The sequence below is a fragment of the Nuphar pumila genome, chromosome 5 (assembly GCF_984573655.1).
Source record: "Nuphar pumila chromosome 5, dmNupPumi1.hap1.1, whole genome shotgun sequence".
Classification (NCBI taxonomy): domain Eukaryota; kingdom Viridiplantae; phylum Streptophyta; class Magnoliopsida; order Nymphaeales; family Nymphaeaceae; genus Nuphar; species Nuphar pumila.
Window position 1 is genome coordinate 37466699 of NC_143253.1, and position 21329 is coordinate 37488027.

The window sequence follows — 21329 nt, forward strand, 5'->3', positions numbered from 1 at the left end:
TCTTTTATTTATAATATGAAAAGGAAGAACATGACTTTTGCAGAGTTCGCATGAGGAACATTTATTATTATTATCAGAAAATGAACATAAACTAGACTCTGGAATGAGACCATCAGATACAAGGTTTTTAACGAAACCTCGATTACAATGTCCCAAACGACTATGCCAAATATCTGGCTTATTACAATGAGATGAATTAAAAACTGCCAATGAAGGAAAAAACAAAGACTCTGAAGGCGAAGACACTGAAGAATGCTTGGACGACTTCAACTGGAGAACTGAGACTGAAGACGAAGACACTGAAGGAATCTCCTTGAAGACGTACATGTTTCCTTGTCGCTCCCCCTTAGCGAACGTCTCATTCGTTCGTAGATCCTTAACATAAACAGAAGAGGGAGTAAATTCGACAGAAGAATTCATATCGTCAGCAAGTTTAGCTACAGAGACAATGTTCTTTTTAATATTTGGAGCAAGGACATTGGACAAGTGAAGTGAGGACTTTGACATAGGGATATGTGCATTGCCAGTATGACTAATGGAATCAATAAGGATAAGTTCCATCTCCCGTAACTATACTACCTTTTTCAAAATAAGGCAATAAGTGAGATAACTTACCCGCATTACCCGTAACATGCGTGGCGGCACCTGAATCAACATACCATTCGCCTTGTTCATTTTGCTTGATCGTCATCTGTGACAATGCTGATAACAAAAGTTGTTGCATATCTGTGGATGGCCCTTTTGTGTCCACAACAGTAGCGGATTTATTTTCAATTTTGTTTATTTTTCCTCTATTCTGTGGGTTGAACCAACAATCAGCTTTCACATTTCGTCTTTTGTTACATAGGAAACAAGTGGGCACTCTCCTCTGATTCCCTATGTTAAAACCCCCTGAAATATTAGGTGTAGGCAAGATACCACGTCCTCTCTGCCCAAAACGTCTGCGGCCTCTGCCTCCTTGATGCCCTCCATTCCATCGTCCAAAACCTACAGAAGTGTCCATGGCCAAAACTGAATGAGGACGAGTTGATTCATTTCCTTCTGCCCTTTGCTTCATAACCATCTCATGCTGGAGAAGTTTCGCTTGGAGGTCGTCAAAAGTGGGCAAGTGAGGAAGGCATGATAAAGCTGTGGTAAACATGTCAAAGTCAGGACCCAATCCATTGAGGAGTTGTTGAACTTTATCTTTATCTGCAATAGCACTTCCAACAACAGCCAATTGATCAGTAATACTCTTCAAGCGGTCTATGTATTCCATGACTTTCATGGAGCCTTTCTTCAAACTTTGAAATTCATTTTTTAAGAACATAACTCGGGATTCTGATATCTGAGAGTAAGTCTGTGACAGTTTACTCCACAGATCCGCCGCAGTGCAATCATCTGAAATAGCAACCAACACTTCTTGAGAGAGTGTTGACGTAATATAAGCAACTAAAGACTGATCCCACTTCCTCCAAACTGTATATTCTGGATTTTTAATGAAAATGGTAATTGTGTCATATTTCGCATCCTTGGTTTCCTGCAAAATAAGCCATGGTGGTATAGGGACTAAACCATCCAAATGTTCATCGAGATCCTGACTTCGTATAAAAGGAAGGATTTGCCTTTTCCACGTCAAAAAATTAGAATGAGTAAGTTTTTCTGTAACAAGCTGACTCAAGAAATTGGCAGAGGGACCGGATGATGAAGACGAAGAGTAATCCATATCAGTAGAATAATGAATGAGCAAACAAGATGAATGAAAAGAAATAAACAGATTTAAGATCACTCAATTAATCAGAAACACTGTAATAAGGCAGATACTTGTATGACCAAACAAGGCTGCACAAAGAACACTAAAACAACAATGAAGGAAGGAAAGGAAATTTAAGGAATCAGAACTGATTTGAAAAAAAAAAAATGAGAACCAACACAGATGATAGAGTAACAGAAAAGAGAGAACTTAGGATGAACACAGTCGATGAGCACACTGAAGGAGGAAACGCTGTTTCAGAAGGAGGAAACGCTGTTAGGATGAACACGCTACTGCTGTCAGGTGGAACACGCAGAAGGGAGTTCTGCTGTTCACGCACAGGGAAAGATCACGCTATTTCAGAACTTCTTCACGCACAGGGAGTTCTGCTGTTCACGCTGAAAGAGGGTACACTGTTTCAGAAGGGGAAGATCACGCTGCTGTTCACGCTGGAAGAGGATACACTTGGGAAGATCACGCTGCTGTTCACGCTGAAAGAGGATACACTGTTTCAGAAGGTCTTCACGCACAGGATGGCCTGAGCTTTGATACCATATCAGATTTCATATCTGCTATAGCATTAACAGGAAACAGGGCGAGAGAGAGAGAGAGAGAGAGAGAGAGAGAGAGAGAGAGAGAACACAATGGCTGGGGCGGCTCACAATGCTCGACCTCCAAGTCCTAACCATATTATATAATCAACAAAAATACAACTATCCTTGTAATATCAGAGATATTACAAGGATGCCATTAATGAGAGTAAAACAACATGTGTTTCATTAACATACCATGCGTATGGATCTGGATCCAGATCCATACGCAAGCTATATTTTAACACCCCTGCCGTAACGAGAGAAGGGAGGAGGCTCAGCCCCCCCTCCCCTACCGTAACGGAAGCAAGGAGGGGGCTCAGCCCCTCTCCTGCCAAAAGGGGGCACAGGGAGGGGGTTTGACCCCTCCCGTGGCCACACAGAGAGGTGAGGGAGAGAAGAGACGGGAGAGGTAGAGAGGAGAGAGAGAGTGGCGAACGAAAGAGGGGGAGGTGCGTACCTGGTGGTCGCCGACGGCGGCATCGTCGACGTTGGAGGGAGGTTGCAGGTGGCGGCAGCGTCGACGTCGGGTTGACAGGGGTCTCCAGAGGGTGTAGAGACGAGAGAGTCAATCGGGGGAGAGAGACCGAGAGGCGGTGCGGGAGAGAGACAGCGAGGGAGGGGTTTCGTGAACCTCCCTCACCTCCCTTGCCTCGACCTTAAAAGGCACGGGAGAGACGGTCGGGGTGCCTGACCGCCTGTCCCCCCTTTGGATCCGGGTCGGGTCCAAAACTGGATCCGACCCGATCCAACAAATTTTTTTTTGTTTATTACAGTATCATACGATACAACATGATACAAGGGTGTATCGTATGATACACTCGATACGTGTACGATATACACTTGTATCGTTGTAAGAAGATGAGACCTACAATCGAATCTTCAAATGATACTCACAAAAGATATCTCACAAAAACCACGAAGGTTCGTAAAGAATACACACTCACAAGAATCACTAGGGTTCATACAATATACCCAAAAAAGGGTATACAAAGCAATGGAAAAATAGAATCTTTATTCAAATGGGAAAACACCCACACAAAAGCATACTTTACAAAGGGGAACAACCCCATATTTATAACGCAAGAGGAGGAGGTCAAGAGAGAGTCGTTGGGCTCCCAACGGCTCTAAATAGAGCCGTTGGGAGTCCAACGACTCTCTAGTATATGTTACTTTTTGACTTTGTTCAAAAAGTAAAGTCTACAAATGTCAAAAATAAAAAAGGAAAAAACTAACCTAACTGGCTAACCTAACTACTTTCTTCCTAGATTACATAACTAGAGTAAAAAGGCTAAAAAGAATTACATATGAGATATTACATATATTATATTTTTTAACAATCGTGATGCGAGTGTGTATCGTATCACAAAACGCAAAAGTAACGATACGCATCATACCGTATCGTACGATACAATACGATACTTGCAACACTAAGCTAGCCGTTGGGCCCAACGGCTAGTCTTCTCTCTCGTTGTATATATATGTGGAAAACCCCCTTGTCTTAGATATGCTTTTCTTAAGCATTTGTGTTAATAAGAATATATTTTTTATATTGTGTTTTACCCTTAGTGGCTTGCGCTTGTGAACTCTATTGAGCTCTTATGTTTGCCCACAGTGGCTTGTGTGCTCAGCTCATTAGTGGCCTTGTGATTGTGCTCCTTTTTTTATTTACAAACAAACAAACAACTACGCCTTCATCCCAAAACAATTGGGGTCAGCGATATGAACCAAAAAAGAAATTCATTTTGGGTCTTCCACATGAATCCTATTCCTCCAATCATTTCTATCCAACGCCATGTCCTCGGTGAGGTTCAAAGCATTCATATCCTTTCCTATCATCTCCATCCAAGTCTTCCTAGGCCTACCCCGACCTCTTTTAACTAATATATTTTCCCATTTCTCCAACCTTCTAACTGGAGCATCATTAGGCCTTCGCCGAATATGTCCAAACCACCGTAAACGATTCTCTCGCATCTTATTTTCAATGGGTGCAACACCTACCTTCTTACGTATCTCTTCGTTCCGAATCTTATCTTTTAACTAATATATGCTCCTTTTTTTATTTCATTACAAGAAATCCTAATGCTAATTAATCATTCAGAATAACATTTTTGACATAGGTTACAATTAAATGTTTACCTTAGCTTATTTATTTTGTGATGTTTATGTTCAACTGACATACTTTTATCATCTACTTTAGCTTTGCCAAGAACTCCTAGATGCACGTGAGGAGACACGAACTGCTCGTGAACAGCTCACATCTGTAACAACGGTGGAAGAAGTGGAGGTATTCATTTTTACCAGATATAAAGCTGCAGATTTTAGTGCATTCCCCTGTACCTTACTCAATTTGTGTGCTTTTCTGGAAATTCATTTTATGTGATAACTTATTTTGTCAAATTGAATGCCTTCTTCCTGCTATTGTGAAGAGTCAGTCTTTTTTACACGGTTGGCAAACTCGGCAAGTCAACTCGTGACTCGGCCAAGTTGTCTCCTACTGTCCAGTGACTGAGTACAAAACTTGGTATGACTCAGTAGGCACTAAACTTGGTCAACTTCATGCTTTGACTTGGCTGAGTCAGTTGAGACTTGGCTGAATCAGTCAAGGTTTATCTCAGACTCGGCCAAGTCAGCCCAGTCTCATCTACTTTCTGTTTTAATAATGTCTAATTAAGTTCTTTCCTTGTTAACAAATTTGGCTGGCACTGGCCTTTGCACCCAATTAAAACACACTTCTTTTAATTTATTGCATGTAGTCATTTTTTGGTAGATTTACTTTCTAATTACATTTAGATTTAGTCAAGTCATTCTCTCTTTTAAAAAGTTTAGGCCCCATCCTTGCACCCAATCAAGCATGCCTTCTTTAATGATTTAACTTTTTTTGTTGCTTGTAGTTCACCATTTTTAGGTAGTTTTACTTTCTAATTAAATCTAATTAAGTCCATTGTTTTTGAATTACACCAATTGATACACCAATTAAGCGTGCTTTGTTTAGTGGCCTATTTAACGGTCCACCACTTCATTTGCCAACCCTTATAAAAGGCATAACTTTTTATTTATCATATTTATTTCCCATAAATATAAGTTGTTTTCTTCTCCTTTTTTTTATTAGTGGAGAAGCATTAAAAGTTTGAAATTGTAGGTGCTTGTCCTATATATGTATACACCAGAGTTACTGGAAACACCTAGGTAAGTGGGGAAGCGCGCTTTCCTGAAGAGCGTTTCGAAAGCACGAAACGTCGTGCTTCCGAAACGCACTGGGAAGCACTTTTATTTTTGGGAAAGCGTGCTTATCTTTTATGGGAAGCACACTTCCCATTTATGGGAAACGCTGGGAAGCACACTTCCCCTCACTTCCACCATTTTTTTTATTTTTTATTTTTATTTTTTTTATTTTTTTGTTTTTATTTTTCTCTTTTTTCGCTTCCCCCTCGCTTCCTAGGTCGCTTCTTGTTCGCTTCCTAGGTCGCTTCCAAGATGCTTCCTGATTCGCTCCTAAGTCGTCCCACGCTTCCCGCTTCCTAAAATTTTGAAAGTGTCTCACTTCCACTTCTCGTATCGCTTCCCGCTTCCGCTTTCTCGACTGGCTATGTCACAGGGATTCGGCTAGGAGGGTGCCGCACCCGCGTCGACGCGACTCGACGCGGGTGCGGGTGCCGCACCGGGTGCGGTCAACTCGATCCTGGGTGCGTTGACCGCACCCAGGATCATTAATGTCCATTTTTAAAAAAAAAAAATTTGCCCAAATGGGCTTCAAAATTTTTTTAAAAAAACTTTATGCTAGTTTGTCAAGCATAAAGTAAGTTTTTCACGCACAGCTGCTGACAGCAGCTGTCAGCACAGATGCTGACAGCAGCTGTCTGTCAGCTGCTGACAGCTGCAGCAGCTGTCTCTCAGCTGCTGACAGCTGCAGCAGCTGTCTGTCAGCTGCTGACAGCAGCTGCCTGTCAGCTGCTGACAGCAGCTGACAGCTGCAAAGTTTAAAAAAAAACCCCGCCTATTCCCCAACCCCCTTTATATATATATATATATATATATATATATATATATATATATATATATATATATATATATATATTACTTATTACATTTTTGCCCCTGCCGCACCCCCGCACCCGGGTTTTTTGGAAGTGCCGAATCCCCGCACCCGCACCCGCACCCGCACCCGCACCCGCACCCGCACCCGCACCCATGTGACATAGTCGACTGGAAACCATGGTATACACACATATTATATCTAGATTATGTATACATATGATAATTCCATATTTCAGATCAATATACTTTTTGAAGAGTTTTTATACTTATAAAATATGTCTATTATTTATTTTTAATAAATTAAAAATGGTGACTCGCCCGAGTCACCGAGTCAAGTGTGGTCGATCTGAGACTGAGTCCCGAAAATGCCAACCATGCTTTTTTCCTTGCATTGAAAACTAACCACAGGGTATGATGTTTTCAGATGGTCAAGGTGAGCAATCCAGAAGACTTTTTAACAGAGTTGGAAGGAATAACTTCAGAACTTCAATGCCTGAGGGATTCTTTTGATTCTGTGTTTCTCTTTGTGGATGATCTCCTTTGTAGCTTCAATGGGCTATTGAGTATACTGCCGGTAATTTCCCCAATAAATTATGAGTTTCAGCTGCATCTACTCTACAGTTCAATTTTTACATTTTCCATGTTTGTCTTTCATCTTTTACCTGATTCGCTGTTAAGGGCTGCTTTCCTTTAAAAGCAATTTTATCTACATTGATTACTTTTTGTTTCTTTGAATGGCCCATGCGATGTTCTTTGACATTATAATGTACATCAATTTCTATGCTCATATGCTTTATCCATCTATTCATCATCTTGGTGATAATAATCAAATGCTGATTTTCTCATAGAAGTTTGCTTGACTAAAGTTTCTGTAGAAGATGAAAATCTTTGGTGACATTTTGTCACAAAGATAAATATTCATGTGAAAATGCCTGCATTGTAAATGTTTTATGTACTTGGTATATTGTAATCAACGTGTCCATTCTCTTGGCTATAAGATATACAGGTATAGGTATCAAACTATAGCTGAATAGTGAATACAAATTTAACAATGAACAATTATTTACAGTGAACATGTATTTTAAATATCATTAATACTTTGAATGTGGATGATTATTTGGGACTTTTTTTTTTGTCTTCACATGGTCCATTTCATATATCCAAGTGTTCCTGTTTTCTTTTTAACAATGTTTATGATGAGGAACCCACCTAGGAGTGAGCCACAGGGCATGCAGAAATCAAATTGGATCCATAGTTGCACTATTGGTAAAGTCACGGTTATGCCTATGGGGTTTGACTTCCAGATGTCCATGTCCTGTGGACTCTTGACCCTTTTCCCTAGCCAGGAGGACCTCAATCGTGGGGCCAAAATATTATGGGAAGTTGATCCAATTGGTATTTGAATCTATGCATGTCATGTGAAAAAGGATTATCTTTGTACCGCCCCCAAAATTCCGGACTTGTAACTTTTTAGGAAAATTTTGAAAGCCTTGTAATCATTCTTTTATCAAAGTTTAAAATAGCAGTTCAGCGAAAAAAGATGTTTGAACTAACAAGTCAATGGACCATGGGCGCATTACGGGTAAACCTTTTCCATTACACAACGGATTTATAATTCCATACATTCATTGAAACCAAATAGATTCAAAACGAGGTTTTATAGTTTATATGAAATGTGAAATTTCAAAGAAACCCTTATACCAAAAATATCATTAAGAGCGAAACATCAGGGAAAGAGTCTCGTCTTGATATCATCACGCTATCGTGCCATCGCTTGCCGTACCGACCTAATTTGGTAGGTGCATACATATAACAATTTAGAACAAGACTAACATATGCGTTGCTCCTTTTCTATAGTCTCCATTGCGGTTGAAGGGAAAGTTTTATAGGACGACTATTAGGCTCGCTTTACTATATGGTTCAGAATGTTGGGTTGCCAATAGACATCATATTCAAAAAATGAGTGTAGCTGAGATGCGTATGCTTAGATGGATGTGTGGAAATACAATAAAAGATAAGATTCAGAACGAGGAGATACGTAAGAAGGTAGGTGTTGCACCCATTGAAAATAAGATGAGAGAGAATCATTTATGGTGGTTTGGACATATTCGGCGAAGGCCTAATGATGCTCCAGTTAGAAGGATGGAGAAATGGGAAAATATATTAGTTAAAAGAGGTCGGGGTAGGCCTAAGAAGACTTGGATGGAGATGATAGAAAAGGATATGAATGCTTTGAACCTCACCGAGGACATGGCATTGGATAGAAATGATTGGAGGAGAAGGATTCATGTGGAAGACCCAAAATGATTTTCTTTTTTGGTTCATATCGCCGACCCCAATTGTTTTGGGATGAAGGCGTAGTTGTTGTTGTTTGTTGTTGTAAGATTACATGAGAAAATACAAAAATACCCTTTGGAGATATCAACATATTATAACAATAATATGTAAAAGACAAATACAAACAATGCCCTCAGACATGATTTCTAACAATAATCTCTCATAATTTTATATAAGGATAGACGCCACATTGAGATTTCAGATTCTTTCTTTCTTTCTCCTTCTCCTGTCGTTTATGCAGGAATCATATTCCAGAGGGCGTCTTTACAATAACATGATTTCCATGGGCGTCATGGAACCTTTTGATGGAGATTTATGTGAAGAAATAAAACTGTGATTGTTTTGTGTTTATGTTGTCCTACTATGATGGTGACTAAAATATTTAGTAATTGAGGCAAGTGCTTTGTGTCACAGTATACTAGGGATAAAAGCAGAGTTACTGGAAGCGCCTAGGCGTAAGGGGAAGCGCGCTTCCCCGATACGCGCTTCGGAAGCGCGAAACGTTGCGCTTCCGAAACGCATGGGGAAGCGTCCCCTTTTTATGGGAAGCACGCTTCCCCCTTGCTTCCCCATTTTTTTCATTTTTTCGCTTCCCCCTCGCTTCCGGTTTGCTTCCGGTTCGCTTCCTAGGTCGCTTCCGAGACGGTTCATAATTTTCTTCTAAGTGGTCCCACGCTTCCCCACTTCCTAAATTTTTGAAAGTGCCTCGCTTCCCGCTCCCGCTTCCCGTATCGCTTCCCGCTCCCGCTTCCTCGACTGGTAACTCTAGATAAAAGCTAGCTGTATCCATAATACTGGACCTTGACTCGATCATTAGTATGAAAATAACTGTGCCATATTTCCTAAGATCTAACTTGTTAATTATGGATAGGTGTTAGCTTAACCCTTTCCCAGCCTACTGTTCAAAACATCCTGTTGTACGTCTTAAAAAAATATCCATTTCAATAATGTAAGACTGAACAGTTCCATCCGTTTATGCAACCACATGGTCATAATTGGCCATATATAGATGTTTAGATCTAAAGCTTTTGGTTGGTTGATGTGTTTGATTTTTTTCAATCGGAGACAAAAGATCATCATGCTATTCAATTATCTGGAAAGGATCATGTGATTATTCTTTGTCAGAAATCAGAAATCTAGAAGATCATGTAGTAATGATGATTTAGTTTATGCTTTTTAAATTTATGTTCTTTTGAATCACTTCATTTTTCCAGTTAAAGTTTCAAATGCTGCTGTTAGATGCAAATTATGCAACTTTTTTTTGATTGTATGCACTTATTTTTTGTCTGCCACTATTGCAGAAGTATCAGTCAGTGATGCATGAACATATCATGAATCTAAAGTTCAAGCATGAGAAGGCATGTACGTCACTCACAGCAGAAATTGTGGAACATGAGAAAGAAAAGGTAGGGTTCTTATAATTGTCTTTCGAAACAATTAGATAACAGCTTTCAGAAGAACTCCCTGTATTTTTTTCCCAATTGATATCCCTACTGCTTAGTCTCCCAAGCATCTGGATTGCATATGTAAACTAGAATGGGTAAATATACACAGTTGATTGTAGATACAATCTAGTTGGAATCTCACAATGCAAGTTGTTTTTAATCAGTCTAGCCCCATAGATGCGTTTAGCATGGTCGATTTAGTGGGAATTGACCCTTGGATCGTGTTCTGGCAAGAAAACATGTTTCTTTGAATCGGGAAAAATCAGTGCATTTACAACCATCTATTTTTGCATCGCCTGAAACACCTGCACACGTGAGATTCTGGCAACTTAAAATCCGGTTCCCACTAAAAACAGCGTGTAGATCACATCCATAAGGTTGTTCGGACGAAAAAAAAAACAAAAAATAAAATAAAGGGAGTTTGCTAAGTTGTTTGTATACAAAACAATTGTAGCAAACTTTAACCCAACTAGAATAAACATGCAGATTATAAACAGCTTTTTATAATAAAGTACATGTATTTTGCAGATTGACTATTTAAAAAAAGTAGGCATATTATTTTGAATTTCTAATTATTTTTTCTATGTTATATATATTTTATTTCCAAGTTTGAATTTTGTGTGCTGTGTCAGGAGCGCTGCCATGCGTACGAAGTGCAGAATGCTGCATTGGTCTGTGAAGTTCGTAGCTTACAAAAAGAAATTTCAGGCTTATCAACCTCTTCATTGGCAAAGGAAAAGGAAGCATTAAGGAAGGATCTTGAAAAGACTAGAGTTAAACTTAAAGATACAGAATCTAAGTTGAAAAACTGTATACAGGACAAAGTGAAACTTGAGGTTTTCTGCTCTCTTTTTATATGTAAAGGCAATACTTTGATCAATGTTTCACTTGAGAAACTTTATCTGACTTAAGAACATGTCAATGCAGTCTGATAGAGCAAACAATGAACGGGAATTAAAACATTTGCTTGGTCAATGTGCACTTCTGGAGCGTGACATTTCCAAGCGTGAGTCACTTGCTGGTAAAAGGAATGACAAGGCTTCTGACATCAGCAGAGAAAAAGGCCAGCTTGGCGTGGTTGAACAGTCACTGCAGCTGAAGACTATGGAACTTGAAAGGGCAAATTTTAATCTAGAAATTCTCCTTGTATGTGATACTGTTCTCTTTCTCTTTCCATTTTTAATTTATATACTCTTATGTGATGAATATTCATAAGGGTTCCTGATTTTGTTAGGAATAAGTGTGCAATTGTATTAGTATCAGAGCATTTTTTACTTTAATCTAAAATAAATGTATATGATATCAAAGCAAAAGAGAAGGATAGATTAGAGATGAGAAAAGAAGGCACACCAAGAAGGAAAACTTCATTAGCACTAAAATGAGAGATATAAAAATATAGGGGAGAAGTCCCCTCTACCTCACTAGAAGACAAGCAGTTGACTCTACACCGTCACTGAAAAAAATACAAGAATACCCTGAAAAGAATGAAATGTACATATACATAGCAAGAGCGGTAGCACACAATATAATAATACATATATTAAATCAAATTTAACACTTCCCCTCAAACTTGAGATGATGCAAGAGGAATCTCTACAAATTAGGATGGATTAGGGCACAAACAAGCAAAGAAGGAACAAAGAGGGAAGAATGAATGAGACTTCATTCTATCTGAAAAATGAGAGAGAATACATCTTTAAGGGAACGACCCCTTTTGGTTACACTACAAGACAAAAACTGTTGACTCTCTACCCTGCTGCTATATTACAAAGATACCCATCATAAATAATTCTGTATACAAACATTACATATGATACAATGACATATTACACTTCTCAACACTCAAACTCGAGATGATGCTACAGGAATCATCCCGAGTTTGGAAAGGAATGATTGAAAGTTTAAAAGAGCCAAACTTTTTGTAAACACGTCGACAACCTGCTCCTTTGAGCTGACATGCTCTAATGCAATGATTCCATCATCATAAGCTCTTTTTGTAAAGTAACAATCAATGTCAATGTTCTTTGTTATCCTATGAAATTCTAGATTTTTAGCTATATGAATAGCATTTATATTTTGACAATACAAGTTCTTCCACACACTGTGACATCAAGCTCTCTCATAAGCCATGTCCCAATGATTCCTTCTGTGGCTTGCGTTGTGGCTTTATACTCAGCCTCTACTGTGGATAAGGCAACTCAATGTTGCTTTTTGTTCTTACAAGAGATCAAAGAGCTTTAAAGAACAACATAGAATCTGGCGGTTGAGAGACTATCTCTAGTCGATCCTCCAAAATCTGGATCATAAAAGACTCTAATGTCCGTAGAAGATGAAGTTGAAAAAAACATCCCAAAATGCAGTGTTTCTCATATACCGAATGATTCTAAGCACAATGGCAAGGTGAACTGAAGTGGGCAAACTCATAAACTGATTAATTACATGAACTGCGTATGTGATGTCAGGTCTAGTAATAGTCAAATATTTCAAGTTACCTACAAGCTACCATTATAACACAAGATCCTCAAGCCTTTTTCCATCAGTAGCCCTCAATTTAAAATTCATCTCCATCGGAGTAGCAACTCTCTTAGAGTCATCTGCCAATTCGGCCTTTACCTTAAGATCCCTTGCATATTTATGTTGTGATAAATAGAGCCCCCTTTTTCAAAATGCAACTTCTAAGCTTAGAAAATATTTTAAGTCTATGTTTCCTACTTCTTCTACTTCAATTTGTTCCAAAAATGGTATCTCCACCAGATTTTCTTCCCTAATAGAATAAGTTTGACCAGATCTTCTATCTCCCTCTTGAGTTGTTTCCCCTTGACCCTCCATATACCTCTCGACTTCCTTTTTTATGGGAAATGATATCAAGAAGGAGAAATCAATTATATCATTCTCTTTAGCTTCAAGCTTATTAAAATTGAAAGAAAGCGATGTTTGTGGTACTTGTAACAAGAAATGAGAAACAAGAAGAAGAGGACGTGAGGAATAGAGGAGCAGTCCACGATTTCTCTCTTGTGACTCCTCTTGTTTCATTACCTTTTAATATTGTAACGCCCAAAATTTCAAACTTGTCAACTTTTAGAAGAACTTGAAAGAGACTAGAAAATCCTTTATTTTTTAGAGTTTTTGTTTCAGCAAATCAGCGGAAACGATTTTTCAAAATGACAAGTCGACAAACCTTGGACGCATTATCGTAAAACTTCCATTTCACAATGGGGTTGCATCTTCATAACAACATTTAAAAACCATATGCATTAAAAGATAATTTAAAGTTTATACAAAATGGAATTTCCTGAGGAAACCCTTATACAAAATTCAAAAACCCAAAAGATATATCCAGGATGAAGACATCCAGAAGAAACAATGGGATCTTGATGCTATCTTGCAATCACGTCATCGCCTGTCGCTTAGACTTAATCATCGCTTGTACCCATAAGACCCCTCAGTTTCATGAAAAACTGGTAGGCGCACAAGTAACAATTTAGAACAAATCTAACATATGCATTTATTTCATGCACGATATGTAATTCAACATAAGTAAAGTGAACAAGATAACTTTGTTTCGATATTAGTTGTCCTGAGGGTACGCACAGGAGCGAAACGTAGAAACAACCGAGATTGTCCAGGAGTTTGTTATGCTATGTATTTTTGATACCCCAAACAGCTAGTTGAGTCGGTTCCTAAGGGGACAGTCGGTAACCGAGAGAGGATTCCCTAAAGACATTCGTGATAAAGGATGCATCCAACTTCTGCAGAAGTCCATGGGATCTATCACTTGGGATAATTTTTGGTAGTCTCGTCCCTTAACTCCGATGATTGGGGATATGAGTCATTTGCCCGAGGGGTGGTTGTTAACAACCTGTCCATCAAAGTTTTTGTACCATCCCATTCTCTCCATTGACGAAAAAAATATGTGAATGAATACATTAGGTTTCATTTAACTGAAAACTCATTCTATATGCTCTGGTCTTTCAAACCAGCTCGAGCATCTTGCCTGTGAAGGCGATTATCACCATTATGTGATTTCAATAATGTGCATTTTGCACGCTTCGAGGTTTTCATAAACCTCTCATCCAATCATCATAGTATTAATATGCGGTGCATGTCTGATAGTACCGCTACGATGAGAGGGGTATCGGTTTCTCAAAAGAAACCTCAACTCTAATGTTTCGTGAAAGAAACAATGTAACCATTTTAGTTTAGTTTGACATGATTTGGTCTTTCCAACTACTTTTATATCATTGTGCAATTTGCTCAATACGAGATCGCCACAAATCTCTCATCTAGTTATCGTAGTATCAACATGCTGCATATGTCTCGCGATACTTGTAACGCCCCAAAATCCTAGACTTGAAACCTTTCATGAAAAAGGTTAAAAGCTTTGAAATCGGTTATTTATCAGAGTTTAAAACAGGAGTTCAGCAGAAAATCAAGTTTGAAATAGCAAGTCTCTGGACCTTGGGCGCATTTGGGTATGAAAGGTAATACTGAATTTTAACTTCGTGCCCAAAGCTGACAGAAGCTGTCCCTAGAACCTTGAAGTAAACCTTGGGTCGCGATCAGAAATAATCGAGACTGATACTCCATGCAACCTTACAATTTCTCAAACATACAGGTTCGACAGACTATCGAGTGATTGGTTGAGGCGAAATGGCAGAAAATGAGCCGACTTAGTGAGTCTATCAACGATCACCCAAATCGCATTATGTTTTCTCCGAGTTCTCGAGAGACCTACAACAAAGTTCATAGTTATGTCCTCCCACTTCCATTGTGGGATCTCCAATCACTGCATCACTCCGCCAAGCATTTGGTGTTTGATTTTGATCTGCTGGCAGGTCAAACATTTTGAGACGCAGAGTGTAAAAACCAGTTTAAAAAAAAAAATTTAAAAAGAGATCGGACCTGGGTCGGGTCCAGACCCGACCCAGATCCAACCCGTGCCAGCCCCTCGAAAACCCTTTTTCGAGGGGACTGGCAGCCCACGGCAGGGGGCCTCTCCGGCGACACAGGGGGCGGGCCCTGTGTGCGCCCCCTCCCTATTAAAAGACGAGAGGGGAGAGGGGAGGGCCTACGAGCCTCGCCCGACCCCCGACTCTCTCTCTCATCTCTCTCCTCTCTGCCCTCTCTCTCCCCCAGACTCCACCTCCCGTCTCTCTCTCTTTGCATCGCCGGCCAACTCCCCTTCACGGCACCACGTCCCGCTCTCCGGCGAGCTCCCTCCTCGGCAACCACCTCCCCGGCGTCCTCCCTTCTCTCCGGCAGCCGCAGGTGAGCCCCCTCCCTCGCTGTCTCCTCTCCTGTTACGGCAGGCAGGGGCCAAAGGCCCCTGCGACTTTCCCCCCCTCTGCTTACCTTTTCGGCAGGGGGCCTTCGGCCCCTGCCCCCCCCTCCTTCTGTTCACCTTCCGGCAGGGGCCATCGGCCCCTGCCCCCTTTTTTTTCAGTCCCGCAGGGGCCAATGGCCCCTGCCCCCCCTTTTTCTCCACGAACGACAGGGGCCATTGGCCCCTGCCTCCTCTTAGATAGCGGCAGGGGGCCTTTGGCCCCTGCACTCTCTCCTTTCTCTTCTGCCTGCCCTTCTCTTTTGGTAGGGGCCGATGGCCCCTACTCTTCTCCTTAAAAGAGAAGCAGGAGCCACTTTGGCTCCTGCCTCCCTTCTTTTGGAAAAAAAAAACCCAGCAGGGGCCATTTGGCCCCTGCCCCTCTTTTAACCGACAAGGGCCAGAGGCCCTTGTCTCTTTTTCTGGCGAGCAAGGGCTCGGCAGGGGCCTTTGGCCCCTGCACTCTCCCCCTATGCATTCCCTTGGCAGGGGCCTTCGGCCCCTGCCCCTTTCTTTTAAGAAGGCTGGCAAGAGCCGAAGGCTCCTGCCCCTCCTTTTAAAAACCCAACAAGGGCCTCGAAGGCCCTTGCCTTTCCTTTTGAAGACTTAGCAGGGGCCAAAGGCCCCTGCCCCTCTTACTCTTATCACGGCAGGGGCCGATGGCCCCTGCACCCATCTCCTTTTAATGGCATGGGTCATTGGACCCTACCCCGTTCTCTTTCGTAACGGTAGGGGCAGATGACCCCTGCATTGAGTTGCGGAGAAACCGAGCTTTCTCCCTACCTATATTCATTTTATACATGCTAAACTACGTACTTTTGCAGTGTTACGCAACGGAGCCCGTTCGCGCCCCGCGAACTAAACCGACGATCACTTACGTTCGTAGACGGCTTCATTCTCGCAATACTCCAAGGTAGGAGAAGTTGCACAAGGACTTAAATAATTAAATCAAGCTTAAATAATTACTGATCCAAATGACTTAATGATATATTTATATACTTATATGTATATAAGTACACTTTTAAATCAAGGATGCGGTTTCACGATCCTTGTCCTTTGCTTTCGCATTTCAGTTTGACGTCGCGCTTTGCGCCCAGGCTTTTACTTTCGTATTTACTGCTTATTGTATTTTAATTCAAGGACGCGGTTTCACGGTCCTTGTCCTTTGCTTACGCACTTTCTGTTTCTGTTGCCGTCGCGCTTTGCGCCCAGGCTTTTTGCTTTCATAGTTACTACTTACTGTCTTTTAATTCAAGGACGCGGTTTCGCGATCTTTGTCCCTTGCTTTCGCAGTTCCTGTTTGCCGTCGCGCTTCGCGCCCAGGCACTTCCTTTTCACATTATTATCTTTTGTTTCTTTTCCTTGCCATAGACTCAGTGTATTCGAGAGGTATACCTATTCCTCTTTCCACCCGATATGTTTTGGGAAAACCCTTGATATGGGGCAAGACCAAGTTGTTGGGTGATAGGTTCCTTTGTGAAACCCATTTACCAAAACCAGTGTCGTGACTTACATAGCACCCAGACACTGCGTCATCGGATGTCAGATTCGAGAAAATCACATGCCTTATTGATGCAGCTGTCTTGGAGGAGGCGTGAAACAATGGCCACCGTGAAGACAGTGGCTGAGCTCTTTATTAATCTCAACAAGGATGTCGATAACAGGAGGAAATTCAATAACAACTAAAGAATGAAAAAAGAAAACAACAGGCAGAAAGAAAAAAAACAGGAAAACTGCAGAAGGTAGAAGACGGCTGAAGTTTTTAATATTCTCTGCCTTCACGCAACCCTAGACAGGTCTTCTTAAAGACTGTTTGCTGGACCGGGTCGTGGGTCCAGATTTGGATCCGACCCACGCCCCGGGTCAGTATCTCTTTGCAGCTGGTTCTGGGGCGTGCGAGCTCCACCACGCCTGACGTAGGTGCGCAGGGGTACCTCCCTGCGTCGTGGCTCCGTCCCTGCAAGTGAGTCATATTCATGGGGTCCTTCATCTGCCCTGTGTGGTGGATCGAGTGGCACGATGGGCCCAATCGGGTCCTGCCCTGCATCATTCTCCCCTGGTTGGGAAGAAGTCGGCTCTGTCGACTTGTTGTTGCCACAGTAAGCATATAGATCAGCCACGTTGAAAATAGGGGAAATATGCCAATCATCGGGTAGCTCAAGGAGGTAAGCATTCGAACCCAATCGCTGAAGGATCCTAAAAGGGCCATACTTCTTAGGACTTAATTTGCTATAGGTGCCTACAGGGAAACGCTCTGGACGCAGATACACCCAGACGAGTTGACCGACCTCGAACTGGACATCACGACGACTCTGATCTACGAAAGCTTTGTAGGTCTCATAACTTTCAACAAGTTTGGCCCGAACTTGTCTGTGAACGTCACACATATACTCAACGGCATCAAAGGCATCCAGAGCTGGAGCTGAGAGATCTGATACAGGGGCTAGGTCAACGACATGGGTGGGAGACCGACCATACACTACTTGGAACGGAGATTTACCAGTAGAACGGTTAACAGAGTTGTTATAGGTGAATTCAGCTTGGGGCAATACGAGATCCCAAGTTTTGACATTTTCGCCCACTAGACTCCGTAACAAATTTCCTAATGTGCGGTTCACGACTTCGGTTTGGCCATCAGTCTGGGGATGATATGCACTACTGAACTAAAGCTTAGTTTTCAACAGGTCCCATAACGATTTTCAAAAGTGGCTCATAAAACGCGTGTCGCGATCGAAAGTGATTGTATGAGGTAGACCGTGGAAACGGGCAACATCCTTGAAGTAATATGAGGCGACTAACGAGGCATCGGTGGTGTGCTTGCACGGAACAAAGATAGCCATTTTGGAGAACCGGTCAACAACTACTAAAATGGAATCAAAACGACGTGGTGTGCGGGGAAGACCCACGATAAAATCCATGGATACATGCTCCCACGGTCGTTCAGGAATGGGTAACGGGGTGTACAGACCACTATTCTGACGATGACCCTTGGACACTTGACACACATGACAGCCTTGGATAAACTTGACAACATCTTTGCGCATTTTGGGCCAAAAGTATCGTTCATCTAATAGAGCGAACGTCTTATCATGCCCGAAATGCCCTGCTAACCCTCCTTCATGTAATTCAGAAATCAACTGAAGTCTAAGGGAGAAATTGGGTACACATAATTGGTTACCACGGAAGAGGTAACCATTATGAATACAAAAACGGGGGTCGAGGTTGCGATCTGAAGAGGTGCACCCTTCCCAGACTTTGTGAAAATCAGGGTCCGTAGGGTACAACTCTTTGCATTGCTCAAAACCAATAACCTGCACCGACATAGTCATCAGAAGGCTGTTCTTCCTACTAAGAGCGTCAGCCACCTTGTTCAGGGTACCCGATTGATGCCGAAGCGAAAAGGTGTACTTCTGCAAGAAGCTGACCCACTTGGCATGACGAGCACTCAACTTTTTCTGATTGTTCAGGTACTTCAATGCCTCATGGTCCGTGTACAAGACAAATTCCTTATAAATGAGATAATGCCTCCAATAACGAAGGGCTTGTACAACGGCATAGAACTTGACATCGTAAGTAGAGTATTGGCACCGGGCCTGAGTGAGTTTCTCGCTAAAGAAGGCGACAGGCCTACGATTCTAACTCAAGACGGCGCCAATTCCCACTTTAGAGGCATCACATTCAACCTCAAAGACTGCACTAAAATCTGGGAGGGCTAAGACAAGAGCACTGGTCATTTTGTCCTTGATGATCGTAAAGGCTTTGCTAGCCGCTGGCATCCAATGAAAGCTAGTACCTTTTAGGCACTCCGTGATGGGGGCCATAAGGGTACTAAAATTCCTCACGAAACGTCGGTAAAAGGTGGCTAACCTGTGGAAACTACGGATCTCTCCTATAGTCTTTGGGGTAGGCCAATCGACAATCGCTCGGACTTTAGCAGGGTCGGCCTTGACGCCATCAGAAGACACAATAAACCCTAAGAACACGACACTGGATGTCATAAACTCACACTTCTTGGCATTGGCATACAATTTTTCCTTTCTCAAAATATCTAAGACTTGACGCAGGTGACTCAAATGATCAGACAATGAAGAACTATAGACCAAGATGTCGTCAAAGTAGACGACAACAAACTTCCCAAGACACGGACGCAAGACTTGGGTCATCATGTTCATGAAGGTACTGGGGGCATTAGACAACCCAAACGGCATGACTAACCACTCGTACAATCCATCACGTGTCTTAAATGCCGTTTTCCACTCGTCTCCTTCGCGTATACGAATTTGATGATATCCGCTTTTTAAATCAATTTTAGAGAAAATGGAGGCACCGGATAACATATCAAACACATCATCTAAACGAGGAATGGGAAAACGGTATTTGACTGTGATGTGATTGATCGCACGACTATCGACACACATGCGCATGGACCCATCTTTCTTAGGAGTGAGTAAGGCAGGCATGGCACAAGGACTAACACTCTCACGAATGAAACCCTTTTGCAGTAGTTCCTGAACCTGTCTTAACAACTCAGTGTGCTCGGAGGGGTTCATGCGATAAGCGGGAAGATTGGGTAGACTCGATCCGGGCACAAAATCAATAGCATGCTGAACCACCCTTGTTGAAGGTAATCCATCAGGAAGGTCATCCGGCATAACGTCGCGGAATTCCTCAAGAAGAGGGGCAACATCCGCGGGAATGGACACATGCGAACTCATCGCTGGCTTAGCCACCAGGGCATAACAATAGCCATCTTCCTGGCAGTGGTCTAGGAAAAGCCGGTACGAGAGGCCTGCGAGTCGGGGGACTCGCTCGGGTTTGTCAACTGTGGGGAAACCTGTCTCCCGGATAGGTAGAAGGACGATCTTATGGCCATTAAAAATAAAAGAGTAAGTGTTCTTGCGGCCATCGTGAGTGGTCTGGCGATCAAACTGCCAGGGACGTCCCAAAAGAATGTGACACGCATGCATAGGGGCCACATCACACCACACCTCATCGTGGTAGTGTTTCCCCATGGAAAACCGGACTAGGCAACGCTGAGTGATGGGAACCTCATTCCCTTTCTTGAACCAGGCCATCTTATAGGGTTGGGACAACTTTTCGGTGTTGAGTTTCAAGGTAGACACCACACTCTCAGATACCATGTTCTCACATGCTCCGGTGTCAATGATGACATCACAAGCGTGACCTTCACAGTTGCATCTGGTCCTAAAAATGTTATTCCTTAGCCATTTCGATGGGGTCAATTCTCGGGGTGTGGTCAACACATGACGGATGGACAACAAACTTTCGACGTTGCCGTCGAACTCTATAACTCCCCTCTCATCCTCACCCTCAACTAATGAATTGTCATCACTATCACTCTCACTTGCAGACTCGACAATCCCTTCAACCAGATGGGTGTTCTTGCTCATGGTCGGACACTTGGACGCGACATGTCCTAACTCTTGACACCTAAAACAACGAAGGGTCGACTCCATAGGTTTGGCTTTAGACCGGGTGTGGAAAGCTGGGCCTGACTGGTCAGGTTTGCTAAGGTCTGTCCTAGGTTTTGAATCACTAGGGGAGCTTGCTCCCCGGGTTGGGAAACTGGGCTTGGGTCGGCTGGAGGCCTCATTACGGGTTGTCCGATATTCCTGCCTCCGCTTCAACTTGTCCTCGATGTTCATGGCATAACTGCTGGCTTGATCTAATGTTTCGACTGTGACACAACTAAAATCATCAGAGATAGCAGGGCGGAGACTCGAAATGTACCTCGTGACCTGCTGACGAGCCGTTTCCTCGATCTGCACACGCAGGGAAAGACGATGGAACTCTGCGGTGTACTCGGCTACAGTTCGGGAACCTTGGCGCAGGGTCAGGTATTCCTT

The 21329-nt window shown here is 42.3% G+C and overlaps 1 protein-coding gene across 3 annotated transcripts in view; it reads left to right on the forward strand.

Moving 5' to 3' along the window:
* Positions 1-21329, forward strand: part of LOC149837378 (P-loop containing nucleoside triphosphate hydrolases superfamily protein) — a 227338-nt gene that overhangs the window by 143291 nt on the left and 62718 nt on the right. For all 3 annotated transcript variants that reach the window (XM_090006002.1, XM_090006003.1, XM_090006004.1), the window contains 5 exons: positions 4523-4609; positions 6785-6934; positions 9999-10103; positions 10775-10978; positions 11070-11288. In XM_090006002.1, the coding sequence (XP_089862128.1) occupies positions 4523-4609; positions 6785-6934; positions 9999-10103; positions 10775-10978; positions 11070-11288 (765 nt within the window). The remainder of the gene's footprint in view (positions 1-4522; positions 4610-6784; positions 6935-9998; positions 10104-10774; positions 10979-11069; positions 11289-21329) is intronic.